Source organism: Myxine glutinosa, chromosome 9 (assembly GCF_964187855.1).
Source record: "Myxine glutinosa chromosome 9, kmMyxGlut1.1, whole genome shotgun sequence".
Taxonomy (NCBI): domain Eukaryota; kingdom Metazoa; phylum Chordata; class Myxini; order Myxiniformes; family Myxinidae; genus Myxine; species Myxine glutinosa.
The window spans coordinates 17978905-18003181 of record NC_136269.1 but is presented as its reverse complement, the minus strand read 5'-3'; the positions used below and the strand labels follow the sequence as shown (position 1 = coordinate 18003181).

Below are 24277 nucleotides of genomic sequence, written 5' to 3'. Positions count from 1 at the left end.
TACATACTTGTACTAAGTTTGATTTAAATCCCTTCTGCTGTTCTCAAGTTATCACATTTGTACCTGACATAACCTCTGACCTTTGATCTGTTGATGCCATAATCCAATCAGTTCGTCTTTGCATCATATATACTTATACCAAGTTTGTTCAAAATCCCATCACTCGTTCACAAGCTGGCACGGAAACTTAATTTTAACTTAACGTGACCTCTGATCTTTGACCCCAAACTCTAAGCAGGTCATCTTTACATCATTTTCCATACCTGTACCCAGTTTGAATTATATCCCTTCAGCCGTTCCCAAGTTATAAACCTATTAGACTTTGACCTTTGACCTCTTGACTCCAAAATCAAATCAGCTCATCTTTGCATCATAATGTATGCTTGTACCATCATTGGTCAGAATCCCATCACTGGTTCACAAGTTATCACGGTAACAGGATTTTTACCCAACATGACCTCTGACCTTTGACCTCGTGACCCCAAAATCTAATCAGTTCATCTTTACCTCATTATACATAGCTGCACCAAGTTTGACTAAGATCCCTTCAGCTGTTCTCACGTTATCACGGTAACAAAAACCTATCACGGACGGACGGACGGACGACCCAAAAGCATAATGCCTCCGGCGACTTCGTCGGCGAAGGCATAAAATAAAATTACAGGCACATTTTAAAATTAAACTTTGTATATGCAATCAACATTGGGGGACACATGAAATTTTCAATGATGTTTTGGATTGGAACCCCAGTTCATGTCCCAGCGCGTGGGGCTTTAGGATCGCAGAGGTGAAAACGGATTTATTTATTGAACTCAAAATTTGATATTAGGTCATTTCTGGTTGAACCTTTTGCCATCTTTCAATTAATTAATTATGTTGCAGGTACATCATAACACACATTTCACCCCTGCACGATTACTAGGTGAACCGAATCACTGTCGAGTGGCTCTCCTGGTGCTCGGATTTTGTTTTCAAATTTGCTCGAGGTGGGAAGCGTGGGGATTTGTGATGGCGTGCCATCGACTTCACACTAATTTATTATTCTAGTTTTATTTATTTATTCGAGAATTTATTATTCCACCAATTGTTGCAAAACTAATAGTTAGGCAGTTAAGAGGAAGCATCGTTCATTTTTTCAGGAAAGCACTAAATTTGGCACAGATGTAGTATGGACCTATACAATTGTTTCCTGAGGGGCGCCCAAAAATTCAGAAAATTCAAAAAATCCAAAAAAATGTCCTGGATGCCGTGAAAAAGGGGAGAAAACGGGTATTGATTCGAACTGTAGATTGTGGTCTTGGCAATAGCACACGACTTTACCTATCAGTCACACGGTGTGGAGGAACTCTGGATTGCCATTGGCACTGGTAAAAGCTACCACAACCTTGCCATCCATAAAATTGCCAACGGCCTTGGCCGCAGGAAGTCCGAGTCTAGAAAGATATGTTGCCATCCTCTATGACCGGACTACCGAGATAAAGACAGTGAATGACATGCACCGACACTTGTTCATGAAGAAGCCAAGAACAATTGATCACATTCCCCCAACAGCAGACGCCTTCGAACAACACCTAAAACGTGCATGTTTTCAGGCTGGACACATATGGAATCAGGCACCTGTGCCCTACCCAGAACTTCCATCACCAGCTGATTGGGGTTGGATGAAAACAGGGACTTCTTGGACACCAATTTGGACCACAATACCACTGATACAGGAGGCATGTTCAGAGCTTACAAGCTGCGGGCAGCCGCAGTAAGTCGGCCTGTAAAGGCAACTGTAAATGCTCCAGGACAAATCTGCCCTGCACATCACTGTGTGACTGCGATGGACAGTGCTTGTAGTACTACGCGTCTGTGCGAGAGCCTCCACCTTTCAAGTGCCCACAATATTTTAAGTTAAAACTGCAACTGTGTGTAACTTTGATTAATTAATACCATTCCATTGTTATCAGAGACCAATAAAACAATGTGTATCACTTGGAATTGAAATTTTACCTAAAATACTTTGAGAGATTCAAGGAAAATGGAAACACCATGGCGGCCATCTTGAAATTAAAGATGATGGATGCCAATCTTTATGCAATTGATCCCATTGGATTCAGAGACCATGAAAACATGGGGTAAGACACTGGAACTGTGGTGTTATCGCTCATAGTATAGAAGTTATTGAGGGAAATAGGTCACAAAGGGCGGTCATGTTGAAATTCAATATGGCGGCCACCAGGGGTTCTGAATTTTTGAGCGCCCCTCAGGAAAACAATTGTATAGGTCCATACTACATCTGTGCCAAATTTGGTGCTTTCCTGAAAAGAATGAACGATACGCCCTATTTTTCGGTCTTGCGCAAAAAGATCTTGCGTGAACCCTGGTGTTGGGCTAGTGGCTAGGGTGCCGGCTTAGGATCCTAGGATCCTGGGTTCGAATCCCGGTCAATCGCTGAATTAACGCCAGGGGGGTTGACTCAGCCTGTCATCCTTCCGAGGTCGGCTAATTGAGTACCAGTTCACTGGTAATTCCCTGTTTGTCGTTAAAGGTGGCAAAAAGGGTTGGCGTCAGGAAGGGCATCCGGCTATAAAACATTGCTTCAAAAAGGGGACCAAAAAAACAACAACAACCACGGTGCCCGAAAAAGGCCAACCCCCGCTTTGCGGGGAAAAATGGCCTCTAAAGGTGGTTATTTTTTTATTATATAACTGCCTAAGTATAATTTTAAAATGATTAATTAATTAATAAATAAATAAATATTTACAGCTGGATATGCCAATTTGCACATGTTTATAGCACACCCTTGTAACTTGATCTAAACGATTTTGTTTTTTAGAATTCTGTCCTGTATTGGTGGACATCTTGGATTCTGTCTCAAACATAAAACAATATTCTCCAGAACTACTAAAGCAATCATGAAATTTGGCAGACAGCTAAAGTACCCCTAGGCCTTATTGAAATGTGGGTGTAAACCTTCTGCTCTAAAAAGTGGAAGCTGGTCACGTGTTGAAATTGTCGCATGAGCATGGCCATGAATTCTGAGGTAAAAATGGCCCATGAAGTTCGACTCTCACCAAATTGTAAAATATCATTGAATGCCCCATGTCTCAGGTTTTACTGTAATTTGTGGAAAGATGGATTTTATTTCACAATTATAAGATTTTAAATGATATCCACGAGGTAAAATGGCCTCTAAAATTTTACCTTTATCGAAGTCATTATTATCACTGAACACTCTGATCAAGTTACTATCACTGAACAAGTTTTGGTACAATGGATGGATTGTTATGGGATGCTTTATGTATTCTCTCCTGCCGAAAATGAACTTGGGCTCCATTTTCCCAGAAAAACGTATGAATGGGGCTCCACGTGTGTGGCAGATTTGGACTACTTGGAAGCCGACAGCACTGCTTGGAGTTGTAGTGACTATTATTATTGATTGTTAGGCTTCCGGTGAGGTTCCCACTGGAAGCCTGTTGTTCTTGTCAGGATTATTATTCTCAAAATAAATTGTGGAGACACTTCCGAGAAAACCGTAATAGCGAGCTCTATGAAACTTTAACTCGTTATATATACCAACGTAACTTCGTGAATCATGAATTTTGTTTTTGCAATTTTGACTTACATTGGCTGCCATTGCCTATGACGTCATAAACTTTAATGTCATACATATGATCAACTATGGATGTGGGAAAAATAATTTTCAACAACGATGTCATAAGTCACATAATATGGCAGGAATATTTGATTTAAGGAAAACCTTTAAACATGTTTTTCTCCAGAACTGCTGAACGGATTAATACGAAATTTCATTTGTAAGATCAACTCCCCATGAAGAAAAATGATTCTGAACTATGGAATCATCAGTCATGTGGTATGGTGGCCATCTTAGATTTAAGAGAAAAAAAATTGAAAATCCAAATATCCTGAGCCGCTTAACCAATCCAAACCAAAATTTACAGATATGATCGACTATCCATGAGGAAAATTTATTGAAAATGATGAAGTAATCAGTCATATGGTATGGCGGCCATTTTTCCTGGAAGCCTATTATCACTGCTCACAGTTCTAGTTGTTATTATTATTATTATTGTTATTATTATTATTATTTTTATTATCATTGTTAAATGCTGGCAGTTTTATGAGGAGGAAAATAAAGCATGCAAGAAGGTATTCAAGAAAGAGCCTGTTCAACATAGTGTGTGGTGTTATCAAGTAAATGAGTGCAGGTGTGAGGTACAGCAACGTACTGGCAATTCGGCCCTTCACTCCAGAAAACCTAAAAACAAAATGAAAAGGCAGCAATTTACTTCAATTTTACCAAACACATTTCATAAAAATATTAAATCTTCATGCAATTATGCTTAGCACAAAAATGAATTAAGCTTTAAATTTGAACTTAGGCAGAAACTATTGGTTACGAAGGACACACGAGGTGGTTGCAAATACAGAACGAGTCGAGAGGTCGACACAGATAACGTGTGGCTCAACGCATGTGCAAACACCTTTCAAAAGGCAGCTCTTGTGCAATGAGATGCAACTTCTGGATGATGTCAGCGGCATCTTGGATCTACGAAGACCCACCAGAACAATTAAAAAGTTACAGTACCGACATGTGCATTTTATTATGTAATATGGCATCGTCACTGGTGATGGGGGAAATTTGTTAAGTATCCACAGTGCATTCAGAAAGTATTCAGACCCCTTCACTTTTTTCACATTTTGTTATGTTGCAGCCTCATGCTGAAATCGTTTAAATTCATTTTTTCCCTCATCAATCTACACTCAATACCCCATAATGACAAAGAGAAAACAGGATTTTAGAAAGTTTTGCAAATTTATTAAAAAGAAAAAACTGAAATATCACATTTACATAAGTATTCATACCCTTTGCTATGACACTTGAAATTTAGCTCAGGTGCCTCCCATTTCTCATGATCATCTTTGAGATGTTTCTACACCTTGATTGGAATCCACCTGTGGTAAATTCAATTGATTGGACATGATTTGGAAAGGCACACACCTGTCTATATAAGGTCTCACAGCTGACGATGCATATCAGAGCAAAAATCAAGCCATGAGGTCAAAGGAACTGCCTACAGAGCTCAGAGACAGGATTGTGTCGAGGCACAGATCTGGGGAAGCCTATAAAAGTGTATTTTTTATTTTACAAAAAAGAAAAAAAATGAAATACAGAAATATCGAATTTACATAGGTATTCAACCCTGTCAATACTTCGCAGCACATTTGGCAGCGATTACATCTTTGAGTCTTCTTGGGTATGTCTGTATCGGCTTTGCACATCTGGATTGGGGGAGTTTCTGTCATTCTTCCTTGTAGATTTGCTCAAGCTCTGTCAACTTGGATAGGGAGCGTCGGTGAACAGCAATCTTCAAGTCTTTCCACAGATTCTCAATGGGATTAAAGTCTGGGCTTTGGCTGGCCACTCAATGACTTTCAGTCCTTGTTCTGAAGCCATGGCAGTGTTGCTTTGGCTGTATGCTTGGGGCCACTGTCCTGTTGACACATAAATATTCGCAGTAGTCTAAAGGTCTTTTGCACTCTGAAGCAGGTTCTCCTCAAGGATTTGCCTGTATTTAGCTCCATTAATTGCTCCCTCTATCCCCACAAGTCTCCCAATCGCGGACGCTGAAAAGCATCCCCATAGCATGATGCTGCCACCACTATGCATCACGGCAGGGATGGTGTTAGATGGGTGATGAGCTGTGTTCTGTTTCCGCCAGATGTTGCACTTTGCATTCCGGCCAAATAGTTCAAGTTTATCTCATGAGTATCTCACGAGCTCGTGGTTTCTTTTCTCGTGATTTCTTGTGAGAAAAACTCCAACTTGCTCTCGGAGTTTTTCATGTGCCTTTTTGCAAACTCCAGGCATGCTGTCATGTGCCTTTTTCTCAGGAGTGGCTTCCGTCTGGCCACTCTCCCATAAAGCTTAGATTTGTGAAGTGCTTCAGAGTTCAGACACTGTTGTCCTTCCGGCAGGTTCTCCCATCGTTTGGTCAGACAGCCAGCTTTAGGAAGAGTTGGGGTAGTTCCATATTCTTTCCATTTCCTAATGATGGAGCTCACTTTGCTCTTGGGAACTTTAAACACAATAAATTGTTTTATACCCTCCCCCAGATCTATGCCTCCTCACAATTCTATCTCTGAGCTATACGGACAGTTCCTTGTCCTTCATGGTAGAGTTTCTGCTCTGACATGCACTGTAAACTGTCGGACCTTATACAGAAAGGTAAGTTTCTTTTTAAATCATGTCCAATCAATTGAATTGGCCACAGATGGACTCCAATCAAGTTGAAGAGACATCCCAAGGCTGATCAAAGGAAAGTGGATGCACCTGAGTTCAATTTGGAGAGTCATAGTAAAGAGGTTGAATACTTATTGACTCAAGACATTTCAGCTTTTCATTTTTAATTAATTTGTAAGAATTTCTAAAAATAAATTTTCACTGGCATTATGTTTTATGTGTGGAACAGTGATGAAAAGAAAATCGCAATTGAATCCATTTTTAATTCAGGCTGTACCTAGAAAATGTGTAAAACGTGAAGGGGGTATGAATACTTTCTGAAGGCACTGTGCACCTGCTGCGAGTCAGCTGTGACCACTAATCTGTCGAGTTGTCAGAGAACCGACACGACTCATTTACTCATGATGATTGACAGAAATCCACGATAAAGCAATGAAGAGAAATAAACAAAACCATCAAAAGTGAGAAAATAAAATGGCACCTTGTTGCGGTTGGAAAACACTTCTGAGCTAATGCTGCCGTTCAAAAACTCGTTAAAGTACTTCATGAGGCTCTGCGCCTCCACAGCACGCTGCCGCGGAGCATTCACGCCCTCAAGCTGGTCGCCGAGGTGGCACACCTTTGTGGCCACATTGCTAATATGGTCATCCAGCTCCTGGAAATGCTTAAATGCCACCTGTACACACAAAACATTAATAATGTTATTCTACAAGAAAAACAATCACAATGGCCCAATCCAATACACGACTGTGCAGTGCAGTGTTGCTCCCACACAATGAATTACATCTGCTTCGACCCTACGAGGTATCTACCTGCAAAACGAATTTTTTAAAATGAATATGAAGTTTTAATTCAATAAATATTGTTTGAAGATATGAAGATTCCATTCTGATTCACAAAGAAGAAGTCACGAAGGCTTGACTGGCCTATTGCCCTGGTTCCTCGGGTAAAGATATTATAAAAATGAACATTCAAGTTTCCACTTTAAATCATCAAACAAATTTTGTAAATTTTAAGAAGATTCAGTTACAAAGCAAGAAGAAATAAATAAATAAATAAATAAAAGACAACAATGTCAGTGAGGTTTCAGTGGCACACTCCTTTCAATTCAAAACAGCAACAGACGTTGCCTTTATTGTGGACACAAGTCGGGTCGACATGTCTCTTGGCCTACTCACTTATGCGAGTGAAATGGGAAATTCCAGCCCCATGACACGATCGACGTGAAAATGTTCCGACAATCTTTTTTTTTAAATAATCGACCTATTGAAACAGGGTGTAAAGTTGCGCGGTCCGACCATATTATTTGAACGGTTATTGGCGAGCTCGTTATAGGAGAGAAGAACTCGCTTCCACAGCGAGCAGTTCATTCATAGGTTTGAATCACCATTGGAATCACCACGATATCTCAGAAGAGGAAGAATCCAACATCATAGATGTGAGGGATCTTTGGGTCGCTCCCGGGAGATCGGTCGGCTATCACAGTGCCGCAGGCCTGTTCGAGCAGAATTGACCGGGACTAATCATCAACAACACAACATCTCACAAACCGACGGGCTCACGACGTGTATGGAAAAAAGCAGCATCTTGGAGCTTTTCATCCTTTAAAGGAAATGGAATTCCAACTGGCTGTCCTGTTTGCCAACATTTGCTGGAAGACAGAAATCCCATAGTTTCTCCAAAAGGCTCGACCATATACAATGGTACTGATGGTCCTCTCTAAATGAATGAGACAAATCAGCCCAGGTACATTTGCTAATAAATAAAAACTGTGACTTGCTTCAACTCAGGCACCAGGTTTGTATATTTTCCACACGAACCTAACTCCTGTCAAAAAAATAAAATCATTCCATCATTACATATTTCCAAATTCCAAGGATGTAGCTGTGAGTGGGGTAGAAGCTTTTATGGAAGGTGACAACACAATTTGTACGGTGTGGAAAAGTGGAAGCCAAACTAACAGCCAATCAGGGGACTGCACACACTGCACATGCTGAGTCACATGACCAATGCACAACAAAATACAGCACTTAGGGGGGAAAAGGGGGTGATTTTACAAGCTTCCGTTATGGTGAATTTATAATGAAAGACATTCACTAGATTTAACTTTAAACGAACCATACCTGATTGCTCTTCAACAGCTCCTCCACATGCCGTGCGTATTCCCGTGCCTCTTTCTGGCAAGACTGCTCCAGTTTCTCCACCTTGCGCTGGATGCGGTCATCGAGCAGTTTCAGATCCTGGATGTGGCAAGTGAACTCTTCCAAAAGCCTGCAAAAACAAGTAATACCTTGAAGCGCCAAGCTTCAGTCAAGTTGGATTTGTACTTAGAATTAGAGGATTGGTATTGCATCCAGAAATCTTCAGAATGGAGAAGACAACAACGTCAAGTGACACCTGAATTAATATACGTACAGCTCAGTGCTTTTTGATCTACCCCAAATATGTACCTCAATTGAGTAGACACCTGCCAGCTCCCAATGCTAACTTGTATGGGATCAACTGAAGGCAACATTGGCGAGCATGAACAAGCGGAGAAACTTGATCTTCCAGACATGTTCAAAATCTCACGATATATCACATTGTTTACTCCCGCTACTGACAGATTTCAAAGATTTGGGTTGTGCAAAGTAGTCACCAACATTCTAGTTTTGGATGACGTTCCTGGATACAATGAAAACCTTGCTACGGACACAAGAGCTGAACGAGAAGGAGAATGCGTCTGCCGAGCCGCTCATCTCCGGTCGGCTCCACGCACCCAGCGTCGCATCACCGTTACCGGTGAGATGATCGCGGATGGCATATGGTGCCGAGCAACGGGAGTGTGGTGCAACGCAACAAATGTTAATTGGCCGAGCGAATTAACGTTATGTGCCACTTCCTGCAATCTATGAGCCAATCTAAAAACTGAGCAATCAACCCCTCAGTTGCCTTACGCTGCACCCTGCCATCAAAACAGACAAGATAAGTCAGGATAAGAATTCTTAATAAACAAGGCGTTACTTGATAATGCACGCATTTACAGGTGAGGCAATTCACGATCATATGTGAAGAGCATGCATACATTCCCCTTACCCCGAAGCGAAGCGTGCCATCAGGTCCTTGTACTGTCACTTAACATTCAACATTAACTTTGGCACCAAACATGCATCCAATGCTGAAGGGAGAGATGGGCAAGGGAGCAAGATGGAGGTGAGAGAAAAGGAAGAAAGAAGATGGGGACATGTCGAGCCACTGCACATCTCGCACTAGCCTAGTTGAGCAAGGGCAGCCCAAAGTTTTTGGTACAAGATGGAGCTTTGGTCCACACACCACCACACTCCATTGCGGTTCCTCCCTCGGTGTTGCAACGTTCGCTGTGCAGACTGTGCAGGTTGTTGACACGAATGTTCGTAGAGTGACAGTACAAGGATCCGACGGCGCGAATGTTCAGCTTGCTTCTAATCAGCAGCAAGGTCATGGAAACCATCATCACAGTTGATATGAAATCCTTCCTCGCCTCCAACAACCTCATCTCAAATCACCAATTTGGTTGCAGACCAGGTCACTCCACCTTGGCCTGGTGCTTATACTCTCCCAACAATGGATGTTGGCCCTCAAAGCCCGACACAAGATCAGGGCCGTCTCTCTGGACATATCTCGTGCTTGTGATACAGTCTGGCATCCCAGATTACTCTCCAAACTCCATGCCTATGGCATCCAAGGCTAACTCCACACATGGATTGCAGACTTCTACTCTCGTAGCCAACGTGTGGCTCTCAACGAATCCTTTAATCTCCTCTCTGTCAAGTCTGGAGGGTCCCAAGGCAGTCTTCTGGGCCCAGTCCTATTCTTGATCTTCATCAATGAATCTCGATCTATGCATCATCAATTAATCTATGCTTCTCGTGAAAATCCCCTTTATCCATTTGCTGATGACTCCACCCTCTGCCATGACATCCTTCATCCTTCAGAGAGGCAGGCTGCAACCTCTTCCGTCTCTTCAGACCATGATAAATCACAAGATGTTCAAACACTTAGAATATTATTACATGTCTTTCAATTCTGACAAATCTAATGTATTGTATCTCTCTCTGAAAGGACCACCTAGCAAACCATCCTATCTACTTAGCAACCCTCTTGAGGAGGTTCAGGCATTCAAAATCCTGAGTCTCACTCTTACCCATGATCTTTCTTTGGCAAACCACATTTCAAAATTGGCCTCCAAAGCCTGCTGCAGACTAGGCATCCTCAGTCGTACAAAGTCCTTCCTTGGCACACCTGAACTCCTATTCACCTGCAAGGCTTTCATGTGCAGCTTGATGGAGAACTGCTCTCCCCTATGGGCCAGCTCCCCTGCCTCACACCTTTCTCAGCTTGACATCATGGAAACCAAGGCCTTCAAGATAATTGGAATCTACCACGCTGACGCCGAGTGTATGGGTCTATCACTCACCATCATAGACAGGTCGGTGGTCACCGACTTCTACCACCTCCTTTCTGGTCTTGCACCCTCTACTCTTTCAGTGCTTTGTCCCTCCCAGGTTTCTGAAGGTGTCACAGTCCACAATCAACCCCCTTCTGGTAAAACTAAATAAATCCAGGATCACTGATCATCTCCACTCATTACTTCCCCCCCCCCCCCCACCCCCTCCCTGCCTGTGGAACCAACTTCCACAACCTCTTCAATCTGGTAATTCTTTCCTTCAGGTCTTCAAGACAGCTGTTCACCACCATCTTAGATCGTCCCCAATCAAAAAACATGATCCTTTCTTTGTACCCTCGTTAATGCCCTACGCTCATCCTTCATCCTTCCAAATTTCCAGTTTCCCTCCTGTCCACCCCATGCATCCTATTTTCCCCCCCCGTTCCTCCCCAAACCCATTGTTTTTCCACCTCTCTCTATCTTGGTTTTCTACTCTGCTGTTGGTGTTCCCCCCTCTCTCTGCTGTTCCTTTTGTCCTGTTGCATCCTGATCCATTCAGTGTCCTAGTACCAGCTTTTTCCATGAGCCTCGACTATGTATACAAGGAAAAAATTACACGAACATAAAATTTAAAACCCTCGATGTGGACGAGGTGAAAGGGTCTGCCGATGAAGCCAGATTGAGGGAGTGCAGCGAACGGGAAGCAAGTCGAAAATGTACAAGGGTGGGAAGTGAAAGAGGTGTGAGTGCGAGAGGGAAAATGAAAGATAAAAGAACAAAAGGAGCTTACTGGTCTCCCCTCTGGGCTGGTGCTCCTGCCTCACACCTCGCTCGTCTTCACGCTGTTGAAACCAAAGCGTTCAGAATCATTGGAATCTCCCGTGATGAAGCTACCTCCGAGGGCCTTTCACTTACTCACCGCAGACAGGTTGGTGGTCTTTCCGTCTTCTACCGACTCCTCTCCGGCCTTGCTCCCCCAGCTCCCTCTGGGCTCTGTCCCCCAAATATTCCTAAAGGTCGCATAAGATCTGCTGCAACCCTCTTATGGTTAAACTGCCAAAATCAAGACTCTCTGCTCACCTTCACTCTTTCATTCCTCTTTTCTCCCACCTCTGGAACAAACTCCCCCACTCCCTTCAATCCCACTCCTCCCTCCAGGTCTTTGAAACAGCTGTTCACCACCATCTCTTATCTTGCCCCATCCAAAACCTTGATCTTTTCTACCCCCACTAATTTCACCCCAAATCCTCTTTTTTGAAATACCAACTTCTTTCCTGGAAGTCCTTGGTGTCCTTGTGTTTATACTTCTCCCACCGCCCCCCCCCCCCTTCCCACGCTGCCTCCCCCCAAGCCCTCTCCCTCCCACACATTCCCGATGTCCCTCGCAAATGTTGTGTTTATGTGCTTCCCCTTCTCTCCCCATCTTGTCTACCTCTCCCCTTTTTATATACTTTGTTTATTTGTCTGTTTGATTTGTTTGTGTGATAAATGTTAGCTCTTTCACGAGCCTCGATTATGTATACCAAAAAAAAAAAAACAAACAAACAAACAAGGGAAGCGAAAGTGAAAGACGTAAGAACAAAAGTGAATGCAAAAGACGAAGCCGGATGGACAAGTGTGCGGACAGCGCAAGCTCTCAGGGAGACTTTTCCCAAGCAGGAAGACTCATTTACCCAGACGGAGGCTCTCTATCTCTGTCTCTGTCTCTCGGCGACTCAGACTCTCGGCGCGCTCGTGCTTGAGCACCTCAAATTATGTCGCTCCCAATGATGATGGAGTTCCTTCTGGTGCTGACTGTGTGGCACAAAGACGATTTGAGGCAGCTTTTAGGAGATTACTCCGGACGTTTGGGAAGAGAGCAAAGCTGCTGTACCGAACGCATGGAATAAATGACCGAGAACAGTTTTCTTCGTGCTATTGGAAATTGATGTAGACAGCGAGGAGAAGCAGAAAAAGAACATGTATTGGACATCTCTCTATACACTCAACGGATATCTGCTCACATGAACATCAGACACAACGAAACAATACGCACTATGCAATAATTCAGTTTAAACTTGGAATATCTCTCTTTTACCCCCTTAGAGCCAAAACAACTATACTTTCAATATACCACCCAGGGCTTTAATGTATGCAGAAACGCAGCAAAGGACCAGCATGAAAATGTGTGTGTGTGTCTATGTCTGTGTCTATGTCTGTGTCTGTGTAAAAGGGGGAGGGGCTCACCAAATTCAGTACCTTTTTGGGTCAAAATGATCACCTCCCTCCTTGATGCCGACGCCGGTGCAGCGCCATGCCAGGCGCTCCACGTAATCATCTGCATTAAAAGGCTCCTGAAGAGGTGAGGAAGCAGGAAGGATACCTCTGAGAACAACATCATCAAACTAGAACAACACTTAGCAGAGAACAAACCTCCGCCATGCTGAACAGTTTATGTTTTGTATCCACTGATAGGCCGGATCGGAATCCAGACCTGAACCAAAATCCACATCACTTTGTTCTCGTCACACACCCAACCTGTTGTCCAGGTTTCATCCGAATCCATCCACGATTTCTTTGTGCGATATATAATTTTTGGCCCATCTCTCAATGGTGAAGAATCACCTAAAAAATTATAGTAGCCGGATCCGGATCTTCACCAACATCTAATCATTTTGTCTGTGCTACACACCCATCCTGTCCACCAAATTTCGCCCAAGCTTACATTCACCCTCACCTCACCTCACCCACCCTTACATTCACACTCACCTCACCCACCCTTACATTCACACTCACCTCACCTCACCCACCCTTACATTCACACTCACCTCACCTCACCCACCCTTACATTCACACTCACCTCACCCACCCTTACATTCACCCTCACCTCACCCACCCTTACATTCACACTCACCTCACCCACCCTTACATTCACACTCACCTAACCCACCCTTACATTCACCCTCACCTCACCCACCCTTACATTCACACTCACCTCACCCACCCTTACATTCACCCTCACCTCACCCACCCTTACATTCACCCTCACCTCACCCACCCTTACATTCACACTCACCTCACCCACCCTTACATTCACACTCACCTCACCCACCCTTACATTCACACTCACCTCACCCACCCTTACATTCACCCTCACCTCACACACCCTTACATTCACACTCACCTCACACACCCTTACATTCACACTCACCTCACCCACCCTTACATTCACCCTCACCTCACCCACCCTTACATTCACACTCACCTCACCCACCCTTACATTCACACTCACCTCACCCACCCTTACATTCACCCTCACCTCACCCACCCTTACATTCACACTCACCTCACCCACCCTTACATTCACACTCACCTCACCCACCCTTACATTCACCCTCACCTCACACACCCTTACATTCACACTCACCTCACACACCCTTACATTCACACTCACCTCACACACCCTTACATTCACACTCACCTCACCCACCCTCACCTCACCCACCCTTACATTCACCCTCACCTCACCCACCCTTACATTCACACTCACCTCACCCACCCTTACATTCACCCTCACCTCACCCACCCTTACATTCACACTCACCTCACCCACCCTTACATTCACACTCACCTCACCCACCCACCCTTACATTCACCCTCACCTCACACACCCTTACATTCACACTCACCTCACCCACCCTTACATTCACCCTCACCTCACCCACCCTTACATTAACACTCACCTCACCCACCCTTACATTCACCCTCACCTCACCCACCCTTACATTCACACTCACCTCACCCACCCTTACATTCACACTCACCTCACCCACCCTTACATTCACCTCACCCACCCTTACATTCACACTCACCTCACCCACCCTTACATTCACCCTCACCCACCCTCACCTCACCCACCCTTACATTCACCCTCACCACACCCACCCTTACATTCACCCTCACCTCACCCACCCTTACATTCACCCTCACCTCACCCAACCTTACTTTCACCCTCACCTCACATAACCTTACATTCACCCTCACCTCACCCACCCTAACATTCACCCTCACCTCACCCACCCATACATTCATCCTCACCTCACCCACCCTTACATTCACCCTCACATTCACCTTCACCTCACCCACCCCCCTAACATTCACCCTCACCTCACCCACCCTTACATTCACCCTCACCTCACCCACCCTTACATTCACACTCACCTCACCCACCCTTACATTCACACTCACCTCACCCACCCTTACATTCACCCTCACCTCACACACCCTTACATTCACACTCACCTCACCCACCCTTACATTCACCCTCACCTCACCCACCCTTACATTAACACTCACCTCACCCACCCTTACATTCACCCTCACCTCACCCACCCTTATATTCACACTCACCTCACCCACCCTTACATTCACACTCACCTCACCCACCCTTACATTCACACTCACCTCACCCACCCTTACATTCACACTCACCTCACCCACCCTTACATTCACCCTCACCCACCCTTACATTCACCCTCACCACACCCACCCTTACATTCACCCTCACCTCACCCACCCTTACATTCACCCTCACCTCACCCAACCTTACTTTCACCCTCACCTCACATAACCTTACATTCACCCTCACCTCACCCACCCTAAAATTCACCCTCACCTCACCCACCCATACATTCACCCTCACCTCACCCACCCTTACATTCACCCTCACATTCACCTTCACCTCACCCACCCCCCTAACATTCACCCTCACCTCACCCACCCTTACATTCATCCTCACCTCATCCAGCATTACATTCACCCTCACCTCACCCACCCTAACATTCACCCTCACCTCACCCACCCTTACATTCACACTCACCTCACCCACCCTTACATTCACACTCACCTCACCCACCCTTACATTCACACTCACCTCACCCACCCTTACATTCACCCTCACCCACCCTCACCCACCCTTACATTCACCCTCACCACACCCACCCTTACATTCACCCTCACCTCACCCACCCTTACATTCACCCTCACCTCACCCAACCTTACTTTCACCCTCACCTCACATAACCTTACATTCACCCTCACCTCACCCACCCTAACATTCACCCTCACCTCACCCACCCATACATTCACCCTCACCTCACCCACCCTTACATTCACCCTCACATTCACCTTCACCTCACCCACCCCCCTAACATTCACCCTCACCTCACCCACCCTTACATTCATCCTCACCTCATCCAGCATTACATTCACCCTCACCTCACCCACCCTAACATTCACCCTCACCTCACCCACCCTAACATTCACCCCACCTCACCCACCCTAACATTCACTCTCACCTCACCCACCCTAACATTCACCCTCACCTCACCCACCCTAAAATTCACCCTCACCTCACCCACCCTAACATTCACCCTCACCTCATCCACCCTAACATTCACCCTCTGCTCACCCACCCATACATTCACCCTCTGCTCACCCACCCTGACATTCACGCTCACCTCACCCACCCATACATTCACCCTCTGCTCACCCACCCTAACTTTCACCCTCACCTCACCCACCCTAACATTCACCCTCACCTCACCCACCCTAACATTCACCCTCACACCCACCCTAACATTCACCCTCACCTCACCCACCCTAACATTCACCCTCACACCCACCCTAACATTCACCCTCACCTCACCCATCCTAACATTCACCCTCACCTCACCCACCCTAACATTCACCCTCACCTCACCCACCCTAACATTCACCCTCACCTCACCCACCCTAACATTCACCCTCACCTCACCCACCCTAACATTCACCCTCACCTCACCCACCCTAACATTCACCCTCACACCCACCCTAACATTCACCCTCACCTCACCCATCCTAACATTCACCCTCACCTCACCCAGCATAACATTCACCCTCACCTCACCCACCCTAACATTCACCCTAACATTCACCCTCACCTCACCCACCCTTACATTCACCCTCACCTCACCCACCCTTACATTCACCATCACCTCACCCACCCTTACATTCACCATCACCTCACCCACCCTAACATTCACCCTCACCTCACCCACCCTAACATTCACCCTCACCTCACCCACGCTAACATTCACCCTCACCTCACCCACCCTAAAATTCATCCTCACCTCACCCACCCTAACATTCACCCTCACCTCACCCACCCTCACATTCACCCTCACCTCACCCACCCTAACATTCACCCTCACCTCACTCACCCTAACATTCACCCTCACCTCACCCACCCTAACATTCACCCTCACCTCACCCACCCTAACATTCACCCTCACCTCACCCACCCTAACATTCACCCTCACCTCACCCACCCTAACATTCACCCTCACCTCACCCACCCTTACATTCACCCTCACCTCACCCACCCTAACATTCACCCTCACCTCACCCACCCTAACATTCACCCTCACCTCACCCACCCTGACATTCACCCACCCTAACATTCACCCTCACCTCACCCACCCTGACATTCACCCTCACCTCACCCACCCTAACATTCACCCTCACCTCACCCACCCTGACATTCACCCTCACCTCACCCACCCTAACATTCACCCTCACCTCATCCACCCTAACATTCACCCTCACCTCATCCACCCTAACATTCACCCTCTGCTCACCCACCCTAACATTCACCCTCTGCTCACCCACCCTAACATTCACCCTCTGCTCACCCACCCATACATTCACCCTCTGCTCACCCACCCTAACATTCACCCTCACCTCACCCACCCTTACATTCACCTCACCCACCCTTACATTCACACTCACCTCACCCACCCTCACCTCACCCAACCTTACATTCACCCTCACCTCACCCACCCTGACATTCACCCTCACCTCACCCACCCTAACATTCACCCTCACCTCATCCACCCTAACATTCACCCTCACCTCATCCACCCTAACATTCACCCTCTGCTCACCCACCCTAACATTCACCCTCTGCTCACCCACCCTAACATTCACCCTCTGCTCACCCACCCATACATTCACCCTCTGCTCACCCACCCTAACATTCACCCTCACCTCACCCACCCTTACATTCACACTCACCTCACCCACCCTTACATTCACACTCACCTCACCCACCCTTACATTCACCCTCACCTCACCCACCCTTACATTCACCCTCACCTCACCCACCCTTACATTCACACTCACCTCACCCACCCTTACATTCACCCTCACCTCACCCACCCTGGCATTCACACTCACCTCACCCACCCTTACATTCACACTCACCTCACCCACCCTTACATTCACCCTCACCTCACCCACCCTTACATTCACCCTCACCTCACCCACCCTTACATTCACCCTCACCTCATCCACCCTCACCTCACCCACCCTAACATTCACCCTCACCTCACCCACCCTTACATTCACCCTCACCTCACCCCGCTCACCTCACCCACCCTAACATTCACCCTCACCTCACCCACCCTAACATTCACCCTCACCTCACCCACCCTGACATTCACCCTCACCTCTCCCACCCTGACATTCACCCTCACCTCACCCACCCTAACATTCACCCTCACCTCACCCACCCTAACATTCACCCTCACCTCACCCACCCTGACATTCACCCTCACCTCACCCAACCTTACATTCACCCTCACCTCACCCACCCTGACATTCACCCTCACTCACCCACCCTGACATTCACCCTCACCTCACCCACCCTTACATTCACACTCACCTCACCCACCCATACATTCACCCTCACCTCACCCACCCTGACATTCACCCTCACCTCACCCACCCTGACATTCACCCTCACCTCACCCAACCTTACATTCACCCTCACCTCACCCACCCTGACATTCACCCTCACCTCACCCACCCTGACATTCACCCTCACCTCACCCACCCTGACATTCACCCTCACCTCACCCACCCTGACATTCACCCTCACCTCACCCACCCTTACATTCACGCTCACCTCACCCACCCATACATACATTCACCCTCTGCTCACCCACCCTGACATTCACCCTCACCTCACCCACCCTAACATTCACCCTCACCTCACCCACCCTAACATTCACCCTCACCTCACCCACCCTAACATTCACCCTCAGCTCACCCACCCTAACATTCAGCCTCACCTCACCCACCCTAACATTCACCCTCAGCTCACACACCCTAACATTCAGCCTCACCTCACCCACCCTAACATTCACCCTCACCTCACCCACCCTAACATTCACCCTCAGCTCACCCACCCTAACATTCACCCTCACCCTAACATTCACCCTCACCCTCACCTCACCCACCCTAACATTCACCCTCACCACATTCACCCTCACCTCACCCACCCTCACCTCACCCACCCTAACATTCACCCTCACCTCACCCACCCTAACATTCACCCTCACCTCACCCACCCTAACATTCACCCTCACCTCATCCACCCTAACATTCACCCTCACACCCACCCTAACATTCACCCTCACCTCACCCATCCTAACATTCACCCTCACCTCACCCAGCATAACATTCACCCTCACCTCACCCACCCTAACATTCACCCTAACATTCACCCTCACCTCACCCACCCTTACATTCACCCTCACCTCACCCACCCTTACATTCACCATCACCTCACCCACCCTAACATTCACCCTCACCTCACCCACCCTAACATTCACCCTCACCTCACCCACCCTAACATTCACCCTCACCTCACCCATTCTAACATTCACCCTCACCTCACCCATCCTAACATTCACCCTCACCTCACCCACCCTAACATTCACCCTCACCTCACCCACCCTAACATTCACCCTCACCTCACCCATTCTAACATTCACCCTCACCTCACCCATCCTAACATTCACCCTCACCTCACCCAGCATAACATTCACCCTCACCTACCCTAACATCCACCCTTACATTCACCCTCACCTCACCCACCCTCACCTCACCCACCCTAACATTCACCCTCACCTCACCCACCCTAACATTCACCCTCACCTCACCCACCCTAACATTCACCCTCACCTCACCCATTCTAACATTCACCCTCACCTCACCCATCCTAACATTCACCCTCACCTCACCCACCCTAACATTCACCCTCACCTCACCCACCCTAACATTCACCCTCACTTCACCCATTCTAACATTCACCCTCACCTCACCCATCCTAACATTCACCCTCACCTCACCCACCCTGACATTCACCCTCACCTCACCCACCCTTACATTCACACTCACCTCACCCACCCATACATTCACCCTCACCTCACCCACCCTGACATTCACCCTCACCTCACCCACCCTGACATTCACCCTCACCTCACCCAACCTTACATTCACCCTCACCTCACCCACCCTGACATTCACCCTCACCTCACCCACCCTGACATTCACCCTCACCTCACCCACCCTGACATTCACCCTCACCTCACCCACCCTGACATTCACCCTCACCTCACCCACCCTGACATTCACCCTCACCTCACCCACCCTTACATTCACGCTCACCTCACCCACCCATACATTCACCCTCTGCTCACCCACCCTGACATTCACCCTCACCTCACCCACCCTAACATTCACCCTCACCTCACCCACCCTAACATTCACCCTCAGCTCACCCACCCTAACATTCACCCTCACACCCACCCTAACATTCACCCTCACCCTCACCTCACCCACCCTCACCTCACCCACCCTAACATTCACCCTCACCTCACCCACCCTAACATTCACCCTCACCTCACCCACCCTAACATTCACCCTCACCTCACCCACCCTAACATTCACCCTCACACCCACCCTAACATTCACCCTCACCTCACCCATCCTAACATTCACCCTCACCTCACCCAGCATAACATTCACCCTCACCTCACCCACCCTAACATTCACCCTAACATTCACCCTCACCTCACCCACCCTTACATTCACCCTCACCTCACCCACCCTTACATTCACCATCACCTCACCCACCCTTACATTCACCATCACCTCACCCACCCTAACATTCACCCTCACCTCACCCACCCTAACATTCACCCTCACCTCACCCACCCTAACATTCACCCTCACCTCACCCATTCTAACATTCACCCTCACCTCACCCATCCTAACATTCACCCTCACCTCACCCACCCTAACATTCACCCTCAGCTCACCCACCCTAACATTCACCCTCACCCTAACATTCACCCTCACCCTCACCTCACCCACCCTAACATTCACCCTCACCACATTCACCCTCACCTCACCCACCCTCACCTCACCCACCCTAACATTCACCCTCACCTCACCCACCCTAACATTCACCCTCACCTCACCCACCCTAACATTCACCCTCACCTCATCCACCCTAACATTCACCCTCACACCCACCCTAACATTCACCCTCACCTCACCCATCCTAACATTCACCCTCACCTCACCCAGCATAACATTCACCCTCACCTCACCCACCCTAACATTCACCCTAACATTCACCCTCACCTCACCCACCCTTACATTCACCCTCACCTCACCCACCCTTACATTCACCATCACCTCACCCACCCTAACATTCACCCTCACCTCACCCACCCTAACATTCACCCTCACCTCACCCACCCTAACATTCACCCTCACCTCACCCATTCTAACATTCACCCTCACCTCACCCATCCTAACATTCACCCTCACCTCACCCACCCTAACATTCACCCTCACCTCACCCACCCTAACATTCACCCTCACCTCACCCATTCTAACATTCACCCTCACCTCACCCATCCTAACATTCACCCTCACCTCACCCAGCATAACATTCACCCTCACCTACCCTAACATCCACCCTTACATTCACCCTCACCTCACCCACCCTCACCTCACCCACCCTAACATTCACCCTCACCTCACCCACCCTAACATTCACCCTCACCTCACCCACCCTAACATTCACCCTCACCTCACCCATTCTAACATTCACCCTCACCTCACCCATCCTAACATTCACCCTCACCTCACCCACCCTAACATTCACCCTCACCTCACCCACCCTAACATTCACCCTCACTTCACCCATTCTAACATTCACCCTCACCTCACCCATCCTAACATTCACCCTCACCTCACCCACCCTGACATTCACCCTCACCTCACCCACCCTTACATTCACACTCACCTCACCCACCCATACATTCACCCTCACCTCACCCACCCTGACATTCACCCTCACCTCACCCACCCTGACATTCACCCTCACCTCACCCAACCTTACATTCACCCTCACCTCACCCACCCTGACATTCACCCTCACCTCACCCACCCTGACATTCACCCTCACCTCACCCACCCTGACATTCACCCTCACCTCACCCACCCTGACATTCACCCTCACCTCACCCACCCTGACATTCACCCTCACCTCACCCACCCTGACATTCACCCTCACCTCACCCACCCTTACATTCACGCTCACCTCACCCACCCATACATTCACCCTCTGCTCACCCACCCTGACATTCACCCTCACCTCACCCACCCTAACATTCACCCTCACCTCACCCACCCTAACATTCACCCTCAGCTCACCCACCCTAACATTCACCCTCACACCCACCCTAACATTCACCCTCACCCTCACCTCACCCACCCTCACCTCACCCACCCTAACATTCACCCTCACCTCACCCACCCTAACATTCACCCTCACCTCACCCACCCTAACATTCACCCTCACCTCACCCACCCTAACATTCACCCTCACACCCACCCTAACATTCACCCTCACCTCACCCATCCTAACATTCACCCTCACCTCACCCAGCATAACATTCACCCTCACCTCACCCACCCTAACATTCACCCTAACATTCACCCTCACCTCACCCACCCTTACATTCACCCTCACCTCACCCACCCTTACATTCACCATCACCTCACCCACCCTTACATTCACCATCACCTCACCCACCCTAACATTCACCCTCACCTCACCCACCCTAACATTCACCCTCACCTCACCCACCCTAACATTCACCCTCACCTCACCCATTCTAACATTCACCCTCACCTCACCCATCCTAACATTCACCCTCACCTCACCCACCCTAACATTCACCCTCACCTCACCCACCCTAACATTCACCCTCACCTCACCCATTCTAACATTCACCCTCACCTCACCCATCCTAACATTCACCCTCACCTCACCCAGCATAACATTCACCCTCACCTACCCTAACATCCACCCTTACATTCACCATCACCTCACCCACCCTCACCTCACCCACCCTTACATTCACCCTCACCTCACCCACCCTAACATTCACCCTCACCTCACCCACCCTAACATTCACCCTCACCTCACCCACCCTAACATTCACCCTCACCTCACCCATTCTAACATTCACCCTCACCTCACCCATCCTAACATTCACCCTAACATTCACCCTCACCTCACCCACCCTAACATTCACCCTCACCTCACCCACCCTAACATTCACCCTCACCTCACCCATTCTAACATTCACCCTCACCTCACCCATCCTAACATTCACCCTAACATTCACCCTCACCTCACCCACCCTAACATTCACCCTCACCTCACCCATTCTAACATTCACCCTCACCTCACCCAGCATAACATTCACCCTCACCTACCCTAACATCCACCCTTACATTCACCCTCACCTCACCCCCCCTAACAATAACATTCACCCTCACCTCACCCACCCTCACCTCACCCACCCTAACAATAACATTCACCCTCACCTCATCCTGCACACAATAACAGCGAATGGGATTTCCCCAAGGAATTGTTCTGAAGGTGAAAAAGAGAAACCAAAGTATAAAATATTCTTTTTTTTCCAGCAAAAATTTAAAACAACATCGAGTCGGAATCCAATCCAATCCAATCGGGCGCGCGAGTGGGATAAACACCGTGGTTTCCGCCGGAGTGTCAAACATACCCCGAGGCCTCGGCCTACTCACCTCGAACAGCTCTGGCGCGGCCATGGTGATGTTCGACCCGGAACACTCGCCCCAGCGCGAGGCGGCGCTATGGACGGACCTGAATGGATGAGGATTGAGGCGACGCACCGCCCCCCAAGCGTGGGACACGCCCACACATCGGACACGCCCACAGCATAAATGGTCATTAAAACGAAGTCCGAGGGGTATCGATCGATGATGTGCAAAAGTGCTCCTCTGGAATGTATAGCACAAAACCTATAATAATAGGGGCATCGCCCCCTGGGCGTTCACCTGGTAGAATAAAGCAGTATACTACATTGACCAAAGGTATTTTAAACGAATTTCAATGGTTGCGAGGAGACAGAGCAACATATCGGGGTTTTAACCAGAAGTTTGGAATTCCATCTGAGCCTGGGCTTTTACAGTTTGTCATTTTTTATCGTTGTTGTTTTATTGTTTTCTTCATTAAACATTACTCAATATTCCTTTCGATGTTGTTTTTGTTTTTCCGAGTTTTGGATCCAATCCACCTCTTTGTTGTGTTATTTTGGGCCTTCATAGATTCCTTTGGAGTTTTAAATATTTTTTTAATTCAGTAATTTATCAGCCGTTTGCAAAACTCTTTGAAATTTGTTGAATGCCACAGT

General features: G+C 47.7%; 1 protein-coding gene across 2 annotated transcripts in view; it reads right to left on the bottom strand.

Moving 5' to 3' along the window:
* EXOC5 (exocyst complex component 5) overlaps positions 1–23721 on the bottom strand; it is a 99798-nt gene extending 76077 nt beyond the window's left edge. The window contains exons 1-6 of one of the 2 annotated variants that reach the window (XM_068129533.2): positions 23649–23721; positions 12894–12988; positions 8374–8521; positions 6732–6926; positions 4491–4555; positions 4236–4264 (exon numbers count right to left, since the gene is read on the bottom strand). In XM_068129533.2, the coding sequence (XP_067985634.2) occupies positions 4236–4264; positions 4491–4555; positions 6732–6926; positions 8374–8521; positions 12894–12988; positions 23649–23672 (556 nt within the window). In that variant the 5' untranslated portion in view covers positions 23673–23721. The remainder of the gene's footprint in view (positions 1–4235; positions 4265–4490; positions 4556–6731; positions 6927–8373; positions 8522–12893; positions 12989–23648) is intronic. The other variant, XM_068129532.2, reaches the window with a different exon arrangement.
* Positions 23722–24277: the final 556 nt, after the last annotated feature.